This window comes from Garra rufa, chromosome 20 (assembly GCF_049309525.1).
Source record: "Garra rufa chromosome 20, GarRuf1.0, whole genome shotgun sequence".
Lineage (NCBI taxonomy): Eukaryota > Metazoa > Chordata > Actinopteri > Cypriniformes > Cyprinidae > Garra > Garra rufa.
In genome coordinates, this window is record NC_133380.1 from 9,446,485 (window position 1) to 9,470,275 (window position 23,791).

The 23,791-nt window shown below is 33.2% G+C and overlaps 2 protein-coding genes across 2 annotated transcripts; both read left to right on the plus strand.

Annotated features, from left to right (window-relative positions):
- Positions 1-4,697: 4,697 nt before the first annotated feature.
- Positions 4,698-6,939, plus strand: brk1 (BRICK1 subunit of SCAR/WAVE actin nucleating complex). The gene is made up of 3 exons (XM_073826129.1): positions 4,698-4,857; positions 5,984-6,066; positions 6,172-6,939. The coding sequence occupies exons 1-3, from the start codon at positions 4,740-4,742 to the stop codon at positions 6,196-6,198; spliced, it is 228 nt and encodes a 75-aa protein (XP_073682230.1). The 5' UTR covers positions 4,698-4,739; the 3' UTR covers positions 6,199-6,939.
- Positions 6,940-8,295: 1,356 nt separating this feature from the next.
- setmar (SET domain and mariner transposase fusion gene) lies at positions 8,296-9,507 on the plus strand. The gene is made up of 2 exons (XM_073826329.1): positions 8,296-8,482; positions 8,717-9,507. The coding sequence occupies exons 1-2, from the start codon at positions 8,384-8,386 to the stop codon at positions 9,482-9,484; spliced, it is 867 nt and encodes a 288-aa protein (XP_073682430.1). The 5' UTR covers positions 8,296-8,383; the 3' UTR covers positions 9,485-9,507.
- The last annotated feature ends 14,284 nt before the right edge of the window (positions 9,508-23,791 follow it).

The following is a 23,791-nucleotide window of genomic DNA, read 5'->3' on the forward strand; positions in this document are numbered from 1 at the left end:
TAATTCGTCGATTTTTGGATTAATAAATCAAAAGTTGGTCTGTCACTTAATTCAAATCGCGATATGGACTAGTGTCTGTGAAAACTGAAATGCAAAAAGACCGTTTTAATATGAATCCTGCATGTTCCGTTTGCTTCTGTATGTATGAATGGCAGAGACGCGTTTTATTTCTTTACTACTTACTACATGTAGACTGAAGCACGCGTGACGCTCGAGCGAATTTTTGGCATTTGTATCTCACATGAACAGATAAACTCAATCGCCAAATCGCTGCTGTGAGTTTCACTTTTACCGTTTCATTTGAGAAAACTAGCATCATATACACAGAAACTTCACAGCAACCTGTCAAAATAAAAGTACGGTTTAACATGTAACAGAACAATATTAGTCCTGTATTACTTTTGTACAGTATAATGTAGGTGTTTATATATTCCTATTTAAATAATTTACATAAAACAATATATATGATAAAAAAAATATTACAACAAGATTAACCACTTAATTATTATTTAAACGTTTTAAACTGAATATAATTTTTCTTCCATGATTGATTTTAACAGTAAATTTCTGTTTGTTTGACAAAAATTAAAAGGGTTTATTTTTCATTTGATTAAAAATAAATAAATGTTTATACTTTTTCATTATCAGAAAAATTAAAACATAAGAATTTCTAAAAAAAAAAAAAAAAAAAAGCAAAAGATTTTAGAACCCTCAAAATGTTAAAGTTTAGAGTTTTGGACTTATTTTTCCACTGAAATGAATGTATTCGTTATTGCACAAAGTAGGCTAAAGTACCGGGAAAAAAGTAAAATGGCTTATTTATTTTATGTTGTCTGTTTTAAAGACAATTTTACTACAGTTTTGTTTATTAAACTTAATACTATGTTATTTCATGGTGAAATGTTTTGTTATGCACTTCTTGTGCACTGAATACATTTAGAATGTATGTATGTAGCTTGTTTGAAAAAGCAAAAAATAAAAAAAATAAAAATCGCAAATAAAATCGCAATCGCAATATTCGTTCAAAAAATCGCAATATGATTATTTTGTCCATATTGCACAGCCCTACTTGGGAGAAACCAGGCTCAGTCGGGGGACTAGTTCTCCTCTGGCCAGACTAAACCAGCTGTGGTGTAGCGCAGATAGCCGTGTAGGTTGGCTAGGTCTTTAGCGATGATCCGTCTCTGGAGCTCATCTGGTTGACATTCAGGGCTGTAGAAGTCATCTCCAGGTGGTGATCCATGATCTAAGCTGGGTGCGGACTGGATCCGGGGGACTGCAGTGACCATCTGATCCAGATACAGGCTGGGTCTGGTGGCTACGGTGACCTCGGAATAAGAAAGAAACAGACTAATATTAGCGTAGATGCCATTCTTTTTACGATGCAACGGGTACATCAGGTGTTATGGGAGGTGTTTTCGGTTCCGGTTGACCTAATTAATGCAGCCTAACAATCCTTTAACGGATTTGAATTATAGGAATGTGTTAATGTTTTTATGTGTAAGCCAGGTTAAAGAGATGTGTCTTTAATCTAGATTTAAACTGACAGAGTGTGTCTGCCTCCCGAACAGTGCTAGGTAGATTGTTCCAGAGTTTAGGCGCTAGATAAGAAAATGATCTGCCACCATGTAGCTAGTCTCCATTAACCTTAATGAAAAAAGTTTGAAACAACCAAGACTCTTCTTAGAGCAATTGATGGAGAAGAGCTCTGGCTAGAGTTGTGACCTCATGGTCACTCTAGTTGAGCTCTATGTTCATATGTGAAGATAGAAGAATCTTACATAAGGACAAACGTCACTGTGACACTCCACTCACTTCAGTGAAGACACATGAAAACACTTGAAATTTGCAAAAAAAAAAAAAAAAAAAAGCACCTGAAGGACTCAGACTGTGGGAAACAATATTTTCCAGTCTGATGAACTTCAGTTCAGGTATGGAGGAAACCAGGCACTGCTCATCACCTGCAGAGTACCATTCCAGAACTAAAATGTGCTGGTAGCACACAGCAAGAGTGGCTTATAGACAACTCTGAATGTCACTGAGTGGTCCAGCCAGAGTCTGGGCTTGAACCCAATCAAACATTTCTGAAAAAAACTGAAAATGTGTGTCTGCCCCTAACCAACAGAGCTTGAGAGGTTAAGAGAAGAATGGCAGATAATTGCCAAATATTGATGTGGAAAGCCTCAGCTAAAGGTATGAATACTTTTGCTTTGTCTTAATGGTGTATGGAGATTGATGTAGTTTAAGGCAGTAACATAAAACACACAAAAAAAATGAAGGAAGGCGCTGTAGATATTATAACAAAAAATAACAGTCTCACAAAAACAGTATTTCACTGACAGAGTGTATTTTATTCAGTGCCAGTCAGGCAATGTTATGTTTGTTTTCTTGTAATTTACACAGACATTCTGAGATGGAATGAAGTGATTATTAATCTGTTTTAATGACATTGATTCCTTGTACAGAAATAACTTAATTTAAATAATTAGTAATTAAGAATGTCATGCATATTGTATTCTGTGAACTCTATGCTAGACAAAATACATGAAATACAAAAAAAGACTACATTTCCTCCAAGCTGAAAAGAAGTATGAGGCACCCTATGGTGATAACTGTAGCTCCAAAGAACTGACATCACAGTCAGCAGTGAAGTCATCGTCCCGTTCAATCTCAAGAACCATGTCTAGCAAAAAGGAATATTCCTCCTTACTCTCATGAACCCAGCCGCCTGTACTTCCCTCTTCCTCATTGCTATTTGCACTCTCTCGGTTTTCTTCTTGGTCTGAGAAGGATCTACTGTAGACACGGTTCAGCTCGTTTTCAAACTCCAGCTTTGCCACAAGATCATCCAAGCTCTGTGTATCTGAAAATAGAGGAGGAAATTAGTTCAAAACAGGCAAGTGTCACATAACATGATTATGATGATGATAAAACTCACTTAGGAACCCACATAGATCTTGCTGTTTTGCAGGACGTGTGCAGCACTGAAAATCTTCATTCCTATTTATAGAAAACGGCCTCATTATTGGTGACAGGCATGATAAATAGGGCAGCACATTTATCACTGATATAACTGGATACGCATCTAAAACACATGCACTCTGGCCTCTCTGAAGTGCTCAAATACATACGTGTCATCCTGTGATGTTCTAATCAGACTGTAGTTATGAAAAGAAGAGACGCTGTTTGGAGACGATGATGATCTAGGAAGCTCTTCCACTGCCTGATCCAAAGCTGCAGCAAGGTTTCGCCTACAGTTTCTAAACTTGGTTGATATCATTCTATTGATTTAAGCACAATATGTTACACAGTAAAAACCCAGTTCACAGACATGCCAAACAGTACCAATAGTGCTTTTACAGTGCTCTATACAGTGCAAGTCAAAAGACCAAAATACTAGTACCATAATATTTATGTCTTTGGACATGGCACCATAGTAGGCTGTTTAATTTATTTCACAACATATAAGCTATTTTCTGTAAATGTGTGACTTCCAATGGAGAGTTTTACGACGCTGAACGCAAACAATGCTACTGAACCGAATGGAACTTGCAAATTTAGCCAATTATTGCTGCTGAAAATGGTCATTTATTGTCATGTTTTGGGCTGTACTAATCGGTCAGACCTGGAAAAACATTTGGAGTATTATAGACTGACAAAAGTTATAAGGAATCAAGAAGCAGCATGCAGAACAACTGTCTGAGGGACAAAGGACGTTTGTGGTTGGCCAAACTGAACCAGGATTTCCAGGGCAAGAATCTTGACAACATTCGTGCTTGTTCTTTTAATTTCCAGTCAGGTAGGTGAAATGTTAAGCTAATATCTTAATTAATACGGCTTGTACATATCTTTACCATCTATTAACTTTAGTTTGTCAAAATATTGTGCCCTTTCCTGCTTTCTAAGTCCTTCTCTATATGATTTAGCAGCTTCCACGTGTTTTTTCCATAGTTTTAGACAGCAGAACAACATATTTAGTAGTATATTAACTATGCTGTTGTTTACATCCAAATATCTCCAATATGGCCAGGCATCTAGGGAAACTGACCAAACTGTGACATAAATGATTAGCAGAAATAAAGTGTCAAACTGAAAAATGTATTTAAAATTACAACAATACTTTAAAATAATATGACATTAAAAATATAAGTTTACAATATGAAGCGGCACAAATAACTGAAAGCAGATGACACCGGAAGTCTGGCACATTTAAGTTACAAATGGCCGCGACCGCTCTTACGTTGAAAAAAAGCGGTTATGAAAATAATTAAGTGCTGCTTTAAGAGTCACAGGTCAGTACAAGGTTTAGAAACTGAACATTAGTCGAAATTGTTAATAGAAATAACATACTTCGATAGAATGCGAATCTTAATCTCCAGATGTGTTATGGTCAACCGTTTTGTCTGTTAATAACGTGCATTAGAATGTTATTTTTCTGTTTGTGTATTTTTTCCGTTTATTACGTTCGTACGCGCTGGCTTCATTATACATTTTTACAATAGATAGAAAATTAAATATTTTACAGGGAGATTTTATTCAAGCCAGAAAACGTTCATGTATGTTTATGTAATGTATTTGTATTTTAAATTTATAGAATAAATCGCATATTTGTGTTTCCGTTCTTTTTCCACGCACAATGAGGATCCAGAATGAACTGTGTGTGTGTTTGTCCATCAGAGGGCGCTGCTCCTTCCTCTCAAGCTCTCGCACAGTCAGCGGCTAATGCTAACTAGCTCACGATGGCCGGACAGGAGGATCCAGTGCAAAGGGAAATTCACCAAGACTGGGCGAACCGTGAATATATCGAAGTGATCACCAGCAGCATTAAGAAGATAGCTGATTTCCTCAATTCCTTCGGTAAGACGGCGAAGCTGCGGCTTGTCGTTCATTTTTACGTAATTTATTACGCCATTTCTTCACGCTAGCATGCTAATCGAGAGCAACGGGTCATTCAAATATAGCAAATATGTGTGCTACATAAGTTCTTTTGGGTTTTAATGTCGTTTAGAAGCAAGTAATATCATAACAAATGAGTATATTTGGTGAAGACGTAGTTTACTAGACATAAAGGAAGTGCAATGACCAGGAAAAACATACAGGGCGTTGGGTTGGTCTGATGTCCATCTAACGTTAGTCGTCCATGTTTCAGATGTTTTTGATAATAAATAGTGGGTTTACGTAACTATTTAATTTGGTAATATACTGAAATATACATATTTCAATAGCTATATACACACATATACAGTCTTTGCGTGTGGTCAAAGGACCAAACAGTGTGAACTAATGTAAAGACTAACTAATCCAGTTTGTTTTGATAAACCATCCCCAATTTCAGTGCTAGTACGGTATATCTGTAATATATATAATTTAACTAAAAGGTCACTTATTTATAATGTAATAATTGTTATTACTAAAAATGTAATTTATATTACTATATAGAGTATATATGTGACCCTGGAGCACAAAACCAGTCTTAAGTAGCATGGGTATATTTGAAGCAATAGCCAAAAATACATTGTATGGGTCAAAATTATATTTTTTGTGCCAAAAATCATTAGAATATTAAGTAAAGATTATGTTCAATTAAGATAACTTGTAAATTTCCTACTGTAAATATATCAAAACGTAATTTTTAATTAGCTAAATGCATGGCTTAGAACTTCATTTGGACAACTTTAAAGGCAATTTTCTCAATTTTGATTTTTTTCACCCTCCAAATTTTCAAATAGTTGTATTTCGGCCAAATATCCTATCCTAACAAACCACACATCAATGAAAAGCTTAAGTCAGCTTTGAGATGATGTATAAATCTCAGTTTTTAAAAAAAAAAGACCCTTATGACTGTTTTTGTGGTCCTTTTTTGTTTGTTTTTTGCTTATTATTGGCTGTTTTGAGATATATTGTAAGATACTTTGTGTCAAAGGAACTGATAGCATCTCATATGTCTCCTGATACAGAAATGTTTCTGATTTTTTTTCCTCAGATATGTCCTGCAGGTCCCGTTTAGCCACTTTGAATGAGAAGCTTACGGCTTTGGAAAGGAGGATTGAATACATCGAAGCCAGAGTATGTTTTTATGACTTTTATGAAGTCATTAACGAGTTTGCAGGACCTTCTTGTTTAAAATTGTTTGAAATAAACACCTGATTTTTTTCTGTTCTGTCTTTTTAGGTCACAAAAGGGGAAACCTTGACTTAGACATTGCCCCAGGTCGACGTCAAAGTCAAGATGATGGCTACGAACACTCACCTTCTGTCTTTTTGATTTACTTTATCTAAAATTTCTATTGGTTGGCTGTTGTAGAGGAGTTCATTTCTGTATGGGACCATTGTGATGATGTCTATGCTATTAACAGATATGTGTTTTCCTCATTTCATGGCTGATTATAGCTGAGGTTATACTGTATCTACTCCTTTATTTTCTTTTTTGATCTGTCAGGCAAACTGTTACTGTCTCTGTGGTGCTCGCTCATGCAAACAGCCCAGTGTCGTTTGGTTGTGACCTGCTATTAATCAGCTGTTGAACTTTGATATTCCATGCAATATATTAACGGTCATGCAAATATAGACTGAAATTACCATGAGTGAAGAGACATTATGCTTTTTTTTTTTTTTTTTTTTTTTTTTTTTTTAATTATTAACTAATTTTTTTTTTAGATTTGATTTGCCCTCATATGTTTTACCAGTCTGTTCTCTTGTTAAATTGCAGAAGTTTGTGTTTGAAATACATTGCTGCCTGCTGTACATTTATCATGCAACAAACATCTGCACAGAGGAATGCCAGTTAGAGGTGGGAGTGGATGGAAAGCACTAAAGTGCCAATCAGACTGTTTTTAAAATGTTCAGTGCTTTTTCTCCAGATACACAATTTTATGTCTTAGTGTCTGTTATCAAGATGTTTTTGTGATTAAACATTAAATAAAAAACTCTGTTAAATGATCATGCTGCTTGTGGTTATATTAATTAGTCCCTTTGTGAGCAATATTTTTTACAAAATATGCAGAAGGTTCAAAAGCTCCAGATGCTTCAGAAGAAAATGCAATGCAAAAACGTTTTGAATTTGAAGGTCAGGGTACTTGTTTTGTCTTCTGTTAAACATGTATGTTCTGTAGTTTCTAAAGGGCAGTACTAAAAAAATGGACACATCTTCATTATGTTCAAAAGTTTTCACCCCCAGCTCTTAATCCATTGTTTTTCCTTCTGGAGCATCAGTGAGCATTTGAACCTTCTGTAATGAGTCCCTTAGTTGTCCTTAGTGTGAAAAGATGGATCTCAATATCATACAGTCATTGTTGGAAAGGATTCAAATACACAAAAATGCTGGAAAACCAAAGAATTTGTAGGACCTAAAGAATTTTTCTGAAGAACAGCGGGCTGTTCCGGATAAACAAGGGATTCATGAACAACTATCACTACATTTGATTACTTTTGATCTACATTTAAAGCAGGCAGGGTTAACTTTACAGTATAATTCCGTTTTAAAGCACAGCCACCACAAAATCAATTCTGAAGTTAAATACAGATCATAATAATAAAATCATAAGAAATAGTGTAATAGCTATGATACTGTTTTTCTCATATTTTAGAGCAGCCAATGCAGTTTTGGAAAGAAATCAAATCTGTATGTATTTGAAAATATTCAGATGTGTAAACCCCCACTTTGTAATCGTTAACATTTTCATAAATAACTGTACACATTTTTTTCTCAGTAACTGTAACGGATTATAGTTAAATTTATTTAGTAATTAAATTACGTAATAACTAATTACTCCCCAACCTGATGATACATAAGTTTAGTCATTACATTTCATAATGGTTAATCAAATTTAGGCTGTTTTTAGTTTGTAATGTTTATTGCACTGACTGAAAACGGAAACTTTTCAAAGTCAAATCAATTTGTGTAACCACAATTGTGTTACTATAAGCCTCCTGTCATTCTTTGAACATTTTTGGTGTAAAGTAGCCTATAATAAATAAGAAATATGGGAAAAGGTATGTTTAGTTCTCCTATACCAACAGCTGCTAAAAGCATAATGAAACTAATAAAACACTACCATACCATAACGTAACGTTTGTGATTGTACAATACATAAACGTTGTTACTAAAACTAAATTTTTAATATATTATGATTTGATAAATTACTTATATAGCCATAAACATCATAAAACGTCTTCAAGGACGATAATACGATTCTTCTGTCTCTAAGTAAACAGAACGCATGACTAGACTTTTATTTTGCTTCAGCGTCGAGCGTTATGCTCGTCATGTAGCATTTCCGGTTCCGTTCGCATTTATTACATGGATGTATGGATATTGTAAACAAGCTTGAAAATAATAATGTTTTCTTTCATATCTAAATCAGACATACATATACAAAGAAGACATGATACGAGCATACAGCCGGGATTTGACTGGCGGACTCGAGAATGTTCCTGTTTTGATTGAGAACGGTGTTCCCAAAGAGGCTTTTTCCAACTTTCAGGTACATACATAATATTTCACTCGACTTACATTAAAGTTTTTAAAGATATAATGGTATTTTTTGATCATTTTGCAGTCTAGTAGTGTTTTCAAACACCACTTAAATTTATTTGAATAACCATAGCGATATTTACATGGCATGGATACTCACACCACCACTAGATGGCAGCACTTTCATACACTTTCTCACTGATTTCCAATTCACAGCGTGTCTTTATCTGACTCAATCCTTTAGTATGTGCCAGAAAGTGTACAAGGACCAGGCTGTGACATTGATCCGAGTGCGGTGACCCTCCCCGGCTGCTCATGTCGTGCCCAATCCTGCCTGCCCGACAGCTGCCCCTGCCTGAGGTTCGGCCAGACGTATGACAGCAAGGGACGTCTGAACCAACAGCAAGAGGATGGCATCTACAGCAGGCCTGTATTCGAGTGCAATGCCTTATGCGCCTGCAGCGAGTCTTGCCAGAACCGTGTCGTTCAAAAGGGGGTCGAGATTCGCCTGGGTGTTTTCAGCACCAAGGACAGGGGTTTTGGGGTGGAGGCTCTTGAGCGCCTCCCTTGTGGCCGATTCGTATGCGAATACGCGGGGGAAGTAATCGGGTCTCATGAGGCTCGTCGCCGCCAGCTTTCTCAGACTCCCCTAGATATGAATTACATTATTGCTGTGCAGGAGCACAGCGGAGGGGACAGGGTCACCCAGACGTTCGTGGACCCTGTGACTGTAGGTAATGTGGGAAGGTTTATCAACCACTCTTGCCAGCCCAATCTGGTCATGGTGCTCGTCCGAGTGCACTCGCTGCTGCCCAGACTCGCTTTGTTTGCAAAGCGTGATATAGAAAGGTATGAAGAACTGACTTTTGACTACGCAGGTGGACAAAATAAAGCATCAAGTGGGACGCACACAGTGCCCAATGTTGATAAAATACCACTGAGGAAAGTCTGTCACTGTGGGGCTTCAAACTGCACAGGATTTTTACCATTAGATATGTCAGTTCTCCATTAAATAAAGTGTTTAATGCGTCTTAATGAGTTGGGATTATTAATGTTTTGTTTTAGGGTTAATTTAATGTTCAAAATGTGAATTTATATTTAAATATCATGATTGATTTAACATTTAAAGTCTGACCCTCTAGCAGAAATACTTATGTATTATTATTATTATTACTAATTTTATTTTTTTATATATATATTTTTTATGTTCTTTGAACTTAGGGGCAAAAGTTTTCTATTTTTTTATTTAATTCTTTATTTTTATTTTTGCAGAAAAATGCAAAATAGAAAATATATTTTATGTTTTTTAGTACATTTAGCAATAAATCATTTATAGCAAATTCTTTGACACTTTTTAATCAGGTTTAATTTGTTTGCATAAGTTAAAAAAAAAAACTATTACAAAATTAAAAATATCTATTTTAACGTTTCAAGTTGTATAAATTAAAATTTATGTTAGTTAATGTATTATGAACATATGAACAACCATGAGTATATTTATCAACTTTAACCTAGATTCATAAATGCAATAAAAATGTTTTATTTTCGGAAATTGAAATAAAGCTGGAATGGAATTAGATACAAATGTTACATTAAAAAATATATATAAAAAATACATTAGTTTAGGTTCTAAAATTACTAAAACTAAAACCTAAATAAAAAATGTATTAAATTAAAAATATATATATTTATAAAATAATTATATATTTTAACTTATTTTATATATATATAATTTTTTTTTTTCTATTTTGTATGTATTCTGTATAAATTAACATTTATTTTAGTTAGATTCATAAATTCTGGAAAAATGCTTTGTCCATTTTCTGAAATTTATATAAACCTGAAATTAAACAAAATATAAATATCAGATGAAAAAAAAACTTAAATTAAAAAAAGAGCGACTAACCAAAATGCATACGTTTAACTTCTAAAATTACTAAAACTAAAACTTAAATAAAAAATAAATCCATTTAAAAAATAAAAATATTTGTAGTTAATATTTATATATTAATTATATATTTTAACATTTCAAGTTGTATTTACTATGAATTATATAGGAAATATAATTAATTAACCTGTTTTTTAAAAATATGTAATAATTTATACTAAATTGTTATAGCACATTTAAGATGTCATATGCTGAGACAGGGGCCTAAATATTTGTATTGTAATAATATTGTATTATTAATAAATAATAATTACCAAAAATAATTCTTAAAAAAAAAATATATATATATATATATATATATATATATATATATATAATTTTTTTTTTTTTTTTTCAAATTCTCAAACACATGATTCACATAGTAATCCATAGTAATCTGGATTAAAAATCCAGTATAGGTTTTACAATAAGATGATAAATCTTACTTATTAACAGGATGAAATCAAACTAATTGATCATTATTGTACTATGTCACCACAAACTTTATCAGTTCTTCCAAAATCTACAGCAGCAGCATCTTGTGTTTTACCATAAATGTCTCCTTTAAGAGCAGTCTGGGTTTCTGACCATATCCTGGTGGGTAATGAGCAATTAAAAAGGGCCCATGGGTGTTTTAATATAGTAACGGCTTTTAGTCTCCTGTCACACACGGGTGGGAGCGACCCATTTCACTCTGACGCCACCCTGAAATCTGCCCCCTCTCCTCTTCATCTGCCCCATTTCCACTCCAGCCCGCTTTCATCTCCACCGCAATATTAATATCCACATCTGGGTTAATTAGCACAGAGACCAGAAACCAGAGCAAAGCACAAGGCATGCTGGGTAGAAGCAGATAGATTCCATCTATATCATTGACATTTTACACATCAAGTTTGGTTATTTTCGCCTTTGGATTTTGGACTGAACTTCCTGTTTCTTATGGTAACTTCAGTCAATAAACATTTGTTAAATTTTTATTATTTTTTCATGATTATTTATAATATAAAATAATTGTGTTATTATTATTATTAAAAATATATATATATTAAAAAATATAATAATTTATCATGACATGTTTAGGATATCATACACTGACATAGAGATGGAAACATTCATATTTCTAATATAAATATATTAGTAATGATAAATAATAATTTGCAAAAATGTTGTAAATTATTATATGTTGAAAAATTATAAATTATTGTGTAAATTAATTATGAAATAACATGTCTAGGATGTCATAGACTGAGAGCTAAATAGAATAAAAAATTAATAATATAATATAATTTCTATAATTAAAAAAAAGTATTATTAATGAATTATAATTAACAAAAATATTAAAATTAATTTGTAAAAATATAATAAATCAACCTATTTTAAATAATTAGTATTGATGAATAATGATTAGCAAGAGGCACTGTAAAGTATTATATGCTTAAAAACATAATATAATTTATTGTAACATGTCTAAATGTCAAAATGAGAGCTAAATATGAAAACAAAAATTATACATTATAAAATATTATAAATTAATTATTAAAATAAATAAATTAACCTATTTGAAAATATCATAATTTATAATAGTCTATAATAATTTATTATAGCATGTTTAAGATGTCATAGACAAGACAGGGGCCTAAATATTTGTATTAATAAAAATAATAAAATATGGTATTATTAATGGTATGGTATGGTATGGTATGGTATAAATAATAATTACCAACCAATAATTATTAAAATAATTAGCTAAATATTAAACATTAGGAGTATTAAATGGCGTATATAAAAATTAAATTAAATTTTATATATATATTTTTTTATAAATAAATAATTTATAATAGCACGTTTAAGATGATATATGCTGAGACAGGGGCCTAAACATTTGTATTAATACAAATAATGTGGTATTATTAATAAATAATAATTACCAAAAAATAATTATTAAAACATATTGTAAAAAATTTAATATTATATAATTATATAATATTAAAGAATATATATCATATTTATTAAAAATATATTTTTGAGTTCAGTTTTATTTATTTTTTTCATAAATGTTGTTATTTATTATACTTAAATAAATGTGTTATTATTATTATAAATTAATGTAATTTTAAAAATATTATAATTTGTTATGACATTTAGGAAATCATACACTGACATAGGGACAGAAATATTCACTATTATATTAGTATAGATATTAGTATTGATAAATAATAATTTGCAAAAGTTGTAAATTGTTATGTTTCAAAATATTATTGTAACATGTCTATGCTGTATTGTAATGTCTTATAATAATGTAATCAGATGTATGATGACCTAAATGTGCAAAATGTTTTTCAAGGATGTAAGCAAATGCTCAAGATTGCAGAGACCCAAATTTTAAAACCGTGTTGCTCAACAATTTTTCTGAGAATCACATATTGAAGTGGACACACTGTCTTCCATGTGTCTGGTGGTTGGGGTCATTGTGTGGTGATTATTTTTCCTTGCACTTGGATGGGCTGATAATGTGAGGATGGTGGCAAACTCTCCGAATCCTGTTTTTGTCTCATGACTCATTGGGTTTGGTGAGTGAGCACATTCCCGAGTCTCTATGGTAACGGGATGTGTGATATCGACTGGACGGCGCGTGTAGGCTGGAGTGTTTAGCAACGATTGTTGAAGAGTGAAATCAGTAATTCTCTGCTCAGTTAGCAAGTGTCAGCTGTGCCTCTTGAGGGGTATACTTAAGCTTTGACTAACAAAGGACGGCACGTCAGGGTCTCACTGGTGTCTTTTCATGATGGGGGTCACAGTTTCTTCTCAGATGGAGAGAAATTGAGCGGCACTGACGGAAACCTCTGCACTGTTGTGAGGGACAATACCTGAAACCTCTGACTTTGAGTAATTAATATATTTAAATAAAGAATTTTAGGGCGAAAAAAAAAAAAAAGCTAAAGATGTTTTTATTATTGTTTTTATTTATTTATAATTATTTTGTATTATGTTTATATTTGTTAGTATTTAAATTTATTATTATTATTATTATTAATAAATTATACCATTTTAACATTCATATTTATAAAGATTCAGATTTGAAATATCATTAACAATCTTCATTATTTATAATTTAATTATTAATCAATTAACATAGAGCAATACTTCTGTTTAAAATTAATTGAGGAATATTTGAGGAAATGACAGAAAAATCAAATATCCAAAGAATTAGGTTTTTTATTATTGTCTTTATTTGCTGAAAATTATTTAGTATTTTATATAATGTTTACTATTATTCTTTTCATATCAGTTATTTTATTGGTATTATTATTATTATTATTAATAGGATTTAAAAATCAATTTTTTATGTTTATATTTTGTATTATTATTATTATTTTCATGTATTTTATTTAAATTATTTCGTTATTATTAATATTATTGTTGTTAAGATTTAAAATACAACACTCCTAATGTTTACACATACAGTAATTATTTTAAGTCAATATTAAAGTTCAGATATTAATATAATTTAATATAGAATATTTGGGAAAATGACAGAAAAATCAAATAGCCAAAGATTTAAGTTATTATTATTTGCTTTTAATAATAATAATTATTATTATTATTATTTATAAATAATTAATAATAATAATTATTATTATTATTTGCATATTATTATTTTGTATTATTATAGATTTTTCTTTTCATGTATTTAATTTCAATTATTTTATTACTACTACTATTATTATTACTATTATTATTATTGATAAGATTTTAAATATTTGTATAATTTTAAATAACTTAATAACATTAACAACAATTGTTATTTGTCATTTGATTTTTCATATTAATCAATAAGCAATGGCGATGATGTATAAAATAGTTATTTTTGTATGTAATAATATATTTAATAAAAATAATATAAAAAATGTACATAAAAAAACTAATGTAATAAACAATAAAAATAGTAAGTAGTTATAATAATTATTATTGATTGATTAACATTCATATTTAAAGTTTTGGTAATACTTACATATACACATATGTACACATTTTATGGAATGGGTAACAAAAAGAGGCAGTAAACTTGTGATCCCCAAAAAAGATGCATTTCTATTTGTTGACTGACCTTGTTTTTTTGTTTTTTTTTTCTCTGGCTTAAGATTCTCAGGAGAAAGTAGGGCAGTGTTTTATTAAACAAGTGTGTCCCTCAAGACTCGGCTAATGTCCACACTGCTGGTGTTCAATGCAGCCGAGTTTAAAACCATGTTGCCTTATATATTTATATAGAACATTCTCAGGAGACTTTCACTGCAACATAAGAAAAAAAAAAAAAAAAAAGAAAGAAGAAAAATATTCCAGTGGCCCAAATAACGTTGCAACTTTTAGGCCGTTATAGTAACATCCACTACTGTGATGTATGAGTACACTATAGGGATATACACAAAAAGTAAATCCATATTCAGAAAGGAACGGAAAACGAATAACGCGTGCTACGGAGACAGTCTGACAGGACATGGTTAGCCGCTTGCAAGCACAGTATCGTTCAAAAGCGATTTCAATGTCCCGCATATTAATAATTATAATTACCCAACAAGAGAAATAGGCTATTTATTTCCCCCCATCTTGTATTTATTCCCTTTAGGGGGGTTATGCCGCGTTCCAGGAAAAGTGCAATGGAACGGCAGTCAAAACCGTGACTTCCCACCCATGAACTCGTACTAGATCGATGTACTTCCACGCTCTGACGTCACATAGCCCACGAAACAACAATGGCAGCCCCTACAGATCCAGTGTTTATGCAAGTGGTACACGTTGAAAAATAATAATACTGTAATAATAATAAATGCGCTCAGGCAGTTTGGCGTGACTTGCCTGGAACGCTACAAAGTCGTGAGTCGTGGTTTAAAGTTGTGATTTATGGCCTCAAAAACCTGCCTGGAATGCAGCATTACTACCATCTTTTTCTTCCTGTTTCTCGGTATGTCCCTAAAGAGCAGGGGTCCCCAAACTTTTTTCTGAGAGGGCCACATAATTTTCTTTTCTTTAATGGGGGGCCGGGTCGGTTTATAAAAGAAAATACCATGGGCCTAGTATATGACTACTAGTATTATTATGATTTTACCTGTATTTATTCTACCTTTTAATGCTAGAATAGTTTATTTTGTTATGCACCACACAGACAACTGATCATTTCTTTTCAAAATATATACAGGTGCATCTCAATAAATTAGAATGTCATGGAAAAGTTCATTTATTTCAGTAACTCAACTCAAATTGTTAAACTTGTGTATTAAATTTAATGCACACAGGCTGAAGTAGTTTAAGTCTTTGGTTCTTTTAATTGTGATGATTTGGCTGATGATGATGAGGTGGATAGTCTGGATACATTTTCTTTCTGAATATGGTAATCGGATTCAGGTACATCCCTACTATAGCCTATACATTCCGTGGTATATAAAATGTAAAATTTGACTATTATACTGTGTGGAAAAATCAATAAAACTGGTATGTCAGTTTAAAAAAAATGAACTTCAAAAAGTTAGAGGGTAATTTCAAAAAGTATTCAAAATAGTGCGTCCTTCACACGTTTAACCATAAAAGTGTGACACTAAGCTCATTATAGTTTTACTGAAAGCCATCCCTTCATTATTCACTCTTTTATTCCCATATTACGTGTAGCAGACCGAAAAACTGGGTTTAATATCCTGAGGTAAGATGATGCAACAGGCTGAATGAAACATCATAAGCTCCTAATCATCAAGCGCCCATATTTTTGTGTTAAAAGCAAACCAATCTGCTTCCTTTGCTCTTTCTTAGCTGTTTAACATTCTTTAATTCTTCGTTTGCAGAAACACGCTGAGCCTAGTCTCCTTTCATCTGTCACGCCTGTCCTCCACGCTGCCATTAGTGACAGTCAAATTGAACAGTGCTTAATAGTGACTTAATGAAGCTGCTCGGCTTTCAAAGCTCAAACCCGCTAATCGGCCCTTATTACTCAACGCAGACCTCCGGAGGTCCTGTCATCCGGAATGGAGTAAGAAAGTGACGTTAAACTCAGCTTTTTGTATTGTGTAAGAGCTAACAGCATTAGATCACAGGCCAGTTTCGATGAGGGGAAATTGAGCGAATACATTAATAGTGATGAGATCCCTCTTTCTCTTTCTCTCTCTCTAAAGAGTCTGTCTGTGCCGCATCCTCAGATATCATATCTCAGATGAGTACAAATGAGTTATTTCCATAGTTACCACGTACTAGCGTGCAGGATTTAGATTATATGATATGATATGGCGATGAGCATCTCTTGGATTGGATTGTTTGTCAAGCATGTGTTTATTCTTTATTTGTGACCCTGGACCACAAAACCAGTCTTAAAGGAGTAGTTCACTTTCAGAACAAATATTTACAGATAATGTACTCACCCCCTTGTCATCCAAAATGTTCATGTCTTTCTTTCTTCAGTCGTAAAGAAATGATATTTGTTGAGGAAAACATTTCAGGATTTCTCTCCATATAATGGACTTCTATGGTGCCCCCGAGTTTGAACTTCCAAAATGCAGCGTCAAAGGGCTCTAAACGATCGCAGCCGAGGAAAAACGATTGGTTATTTTCTAGAAAAAATTACAATTTATATACTTTTTAACCTCAAATTCTAGTCTTGTCTAGCTCTGTGTGTACTCTGTGTATTCCAGTTCGTCACAGTTAGGGTATATCAAAAAACTCCCATCTCATTTTCTCCTCCAACTTTAAAATAGTCTTACATCAGTGTTTTACCATTTTTTGGAAAGGGTGTTTGATCTTCTTTACACGCTCAACTTGTAAACACCGGGTCGTTACTTCTACAGTGAAGTAGGACAATTTTGAAGTTGGAGGAGAAAATGAGATGGAGGTTTTTCGACCCTAACTGTCATGAACTGGAATATACGTTCATGCAGAGGTAGACAACATGAGCATTTAAGGTTAAAAAGTATATAAATTGTAAATGTGTTTAGAAAATAACTGATCGTTTCGCTAGATAAGTCCCTTCTTTCTCGGCTGGGATTATTTAGAGCCCTTTGAAGCTGCATTTAAACTGCATTTTGGAAGTTCAAACTCGGGGGCACCATAGAAGTCCATTATACGGAGAGAAATCCTGAAATGTTTTCCTCAAAAAAACAATTTCTTTAAGAGTGAAGAAAAAAAAAACATTAACATCTTGGATGACAAGGGGGTGAGTACATTATCTGTAAATTTTTGTTCTGAAAGGGAGCTACTCCTTTAAATAGCCCAGATATATTCGTAGCAACAGCCAGAAATACATTGTATGGGTTAAAATGATCTATTTTTCTTTTATGCCAAAAATCATTAGGATATTAAAGGAGTAGTTCACTTTCAGAACAAAAATTTACATATAATGTACTCACCCCCTTGTCATTCAAGATGTTCATTTCTTTCTTTCTTCAGTCGTAAGGAAATAATTTTTTTGAGGAAAACATTTCAGGATTTCTCTCCATATAATGGACTTCTATGGTGCCCCTGAGTTTGAACTTCCAAAATGCAGCTTCAAAGGGCTCTAAACGATCACAGATGAGGAAAGAAGGGTCTTATCTAGCAAAACAATTGGTTATTTTCTAAAAAAATGACAATTTATATACTTTTTAACCTCAAATGCTTGTCTTGTCTAGCTCTGTGTAGAGATTAAAAAGTATATAAATTGTAAATGTTTTTAGAAAATAACCAATCGTTTCGCTAGATAAGACCCTTTTTCCTCAGCTGAGATCATTTAGAGCCCTTTGAAGCTGCATTTAAACTGCATTTTGGAAGTTCAAACTCGGGGGCACCATAGAAGTCCATTATATGGAGAGAAATCCTGAAATGTTTTCCTCAAAAAAAAAAAAATAATAATAATAATCCTATCATAACAAACCATACATCAATGAAAAGCTTATTTATTCAGCTTTCAGATGATCCATTAAACTCAATTTCAAAATTTTACCTGTATTACTGGTTTTGTCCTAGGTTAAATTTAGCTTGTGAAATGCTAAACTGTGGTATTCATTATTGGTGCTGATTCTCAACACAAAATAATGGCTTATCAATGACAATCCAGGTTTACGGAGCAATAAGCCACAAGACCCAGTTAGAGTAATGCTGTAGCTCGTTTAATAAGACCATTTCCTCTGGGAAAACCAGAGCTATTATCACGGTATAATTGTCTTTTATTTTTAGTGAGGAAGAACTTTGTCCTGTAGGGTGGAACAGGACACATAACTCTGGTTCTTTTGCATCTGTCATCTTTGTGGTCGTGTCACGTCATTATATGTGGTATATGTTTGTGATACGGTGGTGGGTGCAACATGTCTGGCTAAAATTATAATCAGATTTGAGGTGGTTCATATCACATCAGAGATATTTTTTCAGTGGTTTCAGTCTGAAGTGTGACGTTGCCTGTACAGACAGTCTGTTTTATATCTACACTACTGTTTAACAGTATGGGGTTAAGAAGTTTTTTAATGTTTTAGAGTCTCGTATGCTTATCCAGGATGCAAAAGTACAGTAATCATGCAGTAATATTGTGAAATGTTACAATTTAATTTGTAAAATAAATTTTTCTATAGTAATGTATTTATTTATTCCTGTTATGGAAAGTCAAGTTTTTCTATTGATTATTGAGATGGGTATGAATAATTTAGGACATGCCACTTTTTGTTCAAATGTAAATAAAAGATGAGTAATATTTTTTTCCACAATGATGCCCCTTGTACATCGGCTTATTATCTTTTGGGAGAAGCCTTTGTCATTTCCGGTCAAAAAAAAAATTGCTGGTTGAATAAAAGTAACTTTAAGTCAGAATTTGCCAGGGGTATGAATAATTTCAAGCTTGACTGTATTTCTTCTTATTAAAGTTACAAAAGTGATTTAGTCAAGAGCAGTGACTTTTGTTGTTTGATTAACATGAAGGATAGACAGCAGGAATATTAGACTGCTGTCACTTTAAGACCTGCCCAAATCCAGTATAGTGTTACACGTGTTTTCTTTCTCAGCTGTTTGCTTTACTAAATTACTATGTTTACAAGGATACTTGGAAAGACAGGCATTTTAACACAATGGTGTGTATTTAACTGGCCTACAAGTGGCAAAAATAACCATGAGCACCGTTTTCACGTGTGCGTGCCTCTCTGACAGCTCTCAGAAACAGTTTCTCAGACAGTGTGCGCATATAGCGAAATGATTTCAATGCAATGTCATGTGAGCCTTTAACCGTGATAGAGTCGATAGTCCAAAATCTCTACACAGTAGAAGTTTTTTTTTAAAAACAGGCTTTTGTTAATTATTATTTTTTTAGTTTTGTAACTTTATGAAGGTATTTACTGTCACTTTGACCAATTTAATGCAACCTTGCTGAATAAAAGCATTCATTTCTTTAAAGTGCAGGTCATGGGTTTTCGAAAAATATATTTTTCGCAGTTTGTAATGTAGCTATCCTTTAGTGTAAACAGTCGGCAAAGTTGTTAAACAAAAAAAAAGGGTGATAAATAAAGATATTGTCTCTCAAAAGAAAAGATAGACTCTGAACAAGTACGGAAAGACCAATCGCAAACAGAATTGGCCAGCTGACCAATCAGAGCAGAGTAGACTTCTCAGAATCTCAGAACTGCTTCGAATGAATCGTTTAAAAAATAATTTGAAATCATTGCAAAATGATTATAATATTAAATGTAAATTCTGAGAAAATTACAATGTTTTCTGACCTTTAATGCATTTAGGTCTGTTGTAGGGACACTTTAAAATACCATATGACCTGCTCTTTATAAAAAATCTTACTAACCCCAAATTTTAAATAGCAGTGATTTTCTGATTCATTTACTCTTATATTCTTTCTCTTTATGTTGTAGATCCTTCAAGAACCAGACGAGACTGTCAGGGCCTGAACGCAGACCAAGCTGTCCATTTAAATCAACTGAAATTTGGATTTAGTTCAAACACTAAGTAACAGTGGCTATTCAGAGGAATATAATTCTCTTGGTAATGGTAAATATACTTTGCCGACTCCTAGCTGAAGTAAATGTCAACCTTGAGTATGATAAAAAAAAAAAAACTCTTGGCTGTCTTAACTGAGACCATAAGCAATTCAAATCAAGACTGAATTGTGAATGATACATCCATCCATTAATTCCCCACTGGAAATCAATAACACCTTCATTTTTTCTCATTGAACGTCTTATGTCAGTTGAAAGTGCGTCACATTTTGGGAGTGAATTGGCTTGTGAATGCATTTCATGTTGATCCAGACCAAGAAACCTTATAATGAGATCCAGATAATGCCACATTTACGTAGACTCTAAATTTAGATGACAATTGGCTTTGTTTACAAAATCAGATTTCAACTGTACAGATTTAAACTGTATAACAATCAGATTTCCTTCATGTAGTTTATGAGAGGGCCAGTGTATCAGCAGGATCAGTTTAAAAGCTGGCCTCAAAGTCTGTCATCCTCTAAAAAGTCTGTTATCCTCTAATGTGCGGCTCATTATGAGCCTTAATCGCATTAACCATAACAAACAATGGCCGTTTCCTCCTCAATGGGTAGTTAATTCTTGTTTTGCCTTGCAGCCAGCATTCAATTTACAGACCCCAAAAGGGTCCAGGTGGTTCCTCTGTATTTTAGATCACTCTTTACAGACTATTTTGTTGATACACTACAAAATAAATCCTCTGCAGTGAATGGGTGCCGTCAGAATGAGAGTACAAATACTGTATAGTTGGGGTCAAACGTTTAAATACACCTTGAAGAATCTGCAGAATGTTAATTAGTTTACCAAAATTAGAGGGTTCATACAAAATGCATGTTATTTTTTATTTAATACTTACCTGAATAAGATATTTCACATAAAAGACCTTCACATATAGTCCAAAAGAGAAAGTAAGTTGAATTGATAAAAATGGCCCTGTTCAAAAGTTTACATGCACTTGATTCTTAATACTGTGTTGTTACCTGAATGATCCACAGCTGTGTGTGTTTTTTTTTTAGTGATAGTTGTTCATGAGTCAGTTAAACAGGTCCCACAAATTCTTTGGTTTTTCAGCACTTTTGTGTATTTGAACCCTTTCTGGGTTGTGACTGTATGATTTTGAGATCCATCTTTTCACATTGAGGACAACTGAGGGACGCATATGCAACTATTACAGAAGTAATATGAAAAAAAAAAGAAATTTAGGCAAAATAAGAAAAATGTACACATTTTCATTCTTATCAAAAGTTTACACCCCCAGCTCTTAATGCATTGTTTTCCTTCTGAAGCATCAGTGAGCATCTGAACCTTCTGTTATAGTTGCATTTAAGTCTCTCAGTTGTCCTCAGTGTGAAAAGATCATCCAAATCATACAGTTATTGTTGGAAAGGTTTCAAATAAACAAAAATGCTGAAAAACCAAAGAATTTGTGAGACTTGAAGGATTTTCTGAAGAACAGCAGATAGTTTAACTGTTCAGGACAAACAAGGGACTCATAAACAACTATCACTAAACAAAAAAAACCACAGCTGTGGATCATTCAGGTAACAACACAGTATTAAGAATCAAGTGTATGTAAACTTTTGAACAGGGGCATTTTTATAAATTCAACTATTATTTTCTCTTGTGGACTATAAACATCTGATTCAAATATCTTATTCAGGTCAGTACTAAATAAAAATAACATGCATTTTGTATGATCCCTCTTATTTTGGTAACATTTGGCAGATCCTGCAAGGTGCACGTAATCTTTTAACTTCAACTGTAGTTGATTAAAAACATCACAATAATCCACAAGTAATCCACACCACTCCAGTCCATCACCTAATGTCTTGTAAATTGAACTGTTTTATAATGACATTTGTCACATCTCATAGTTGTCTACAGTGTTTCTCCACAGATAATAGTTGTTTTCCGTGGGTTAACTGTTGCATCCATCAACAGATCAAAGGACTGGGCCGTATGGCCACTTTGGGTTTGAGCAGCTGTAGCTGCAGATATTTCCATCTCAAAGGCTCACTCGATGCTCTCTTCCACTCCACACAAACGCACACAGGTGGAGAATAAGGTGAGAGCCCATTGCAAGACGCACAACTTTGTATGATAATAGTGACCTGAGCCCACCCACACTCGTGGCCCCTCTTACTCACCCAGCTGTTCAGAATACAGCACATCATGAATGACAGGCACAAAGAGCCTCTATTGTGTCTGTGTGTGTGTTGTTGGTTGCTAGGTGATCAACCTTTTTGAGAGTGATAGCTGTTCTGGGGAGTTTTTGGGACGCTGCTTTGTTAAAGAGTGCCTTTAAAAATAGACCATATGAAGGCATCTTTGTGACATGATGTGATGCAAACATTGGATTCAGACATACCCCGATGTCCTCTATATATAAAAGCAGCATTTTTCAGGTTTCGGATACAGCCTTGTGGTCCACTGAGGCTTTGCACTAATCAGTACTGATAACTGTAACAATCTCTTTAATAGACACTTGACCCATCCATATTAATATGACCCATTAAAATCATTTCAATACAATTAAAATCCGCTACAGTGATCATCTCACCTGGCAACCTGTTTGGAGTGGGTTTGGTGTATTTCATAAACAACCCAGAGCGTATTTAAAATAGTGCTGTCTGTCAAGGGACCTCTGTTAAAAGCCAGTGCCAAAGCACATCAAAAATGTGTTCCAGTTCGACTGATGAACATGAGGAATGTTTTTAGTAGGCCAAATGCAAGAAAAGAAAAAAAGTAGATCACCAACTTGATTTGTGGGTCAGACTTTTTAAAAAGTCCATATGAAAACCAGAATTGAAGGACAGAACGTGGAAGTAAGTCTATCACGCCACTAGTTTAACCTGATGCAAACCTGTTTTGCTAGATTTCTAAGAATAAGTATGCGTCTGATGCTATTTGCCATGACTCGAGTATCATGTTTCTGAACAATTGGGTGCATTTTCTAAACTCAGATTTTAAGGAGATTACACAAAATTGCATACAGTGAAATAATGAAGACAAATGCAAATGCAGTAATTAAGAATTATATACTTCAATTAATATTGTTAAATAAAACACTCTCTTCACCAGACCTCAAGAAACGGCTCCTGTTTTTGACAGCTAGTGACCTCATGACCTCATAAGCTCCTCCCCCATTTCTTTAAAGGACACATTGTCCACCTCTTTGATTGTAGATGTAATTAAACACTCACAGAGTGATCTTGTCAAGCAGGATTTTCATCAAATCATGCAGAAGCTTAGATTCAGACTTATGCACAAATATAAGGGACACTCAGTATATATATATGCTTCTTTTGTAACACATATTAATTCTTATAATGAAATATCTATCTATCCATTTTATCTATCTATCTATCTATCTATCTATCTATCTATCTATCTATCTATCTATCTATCTATCTATCTA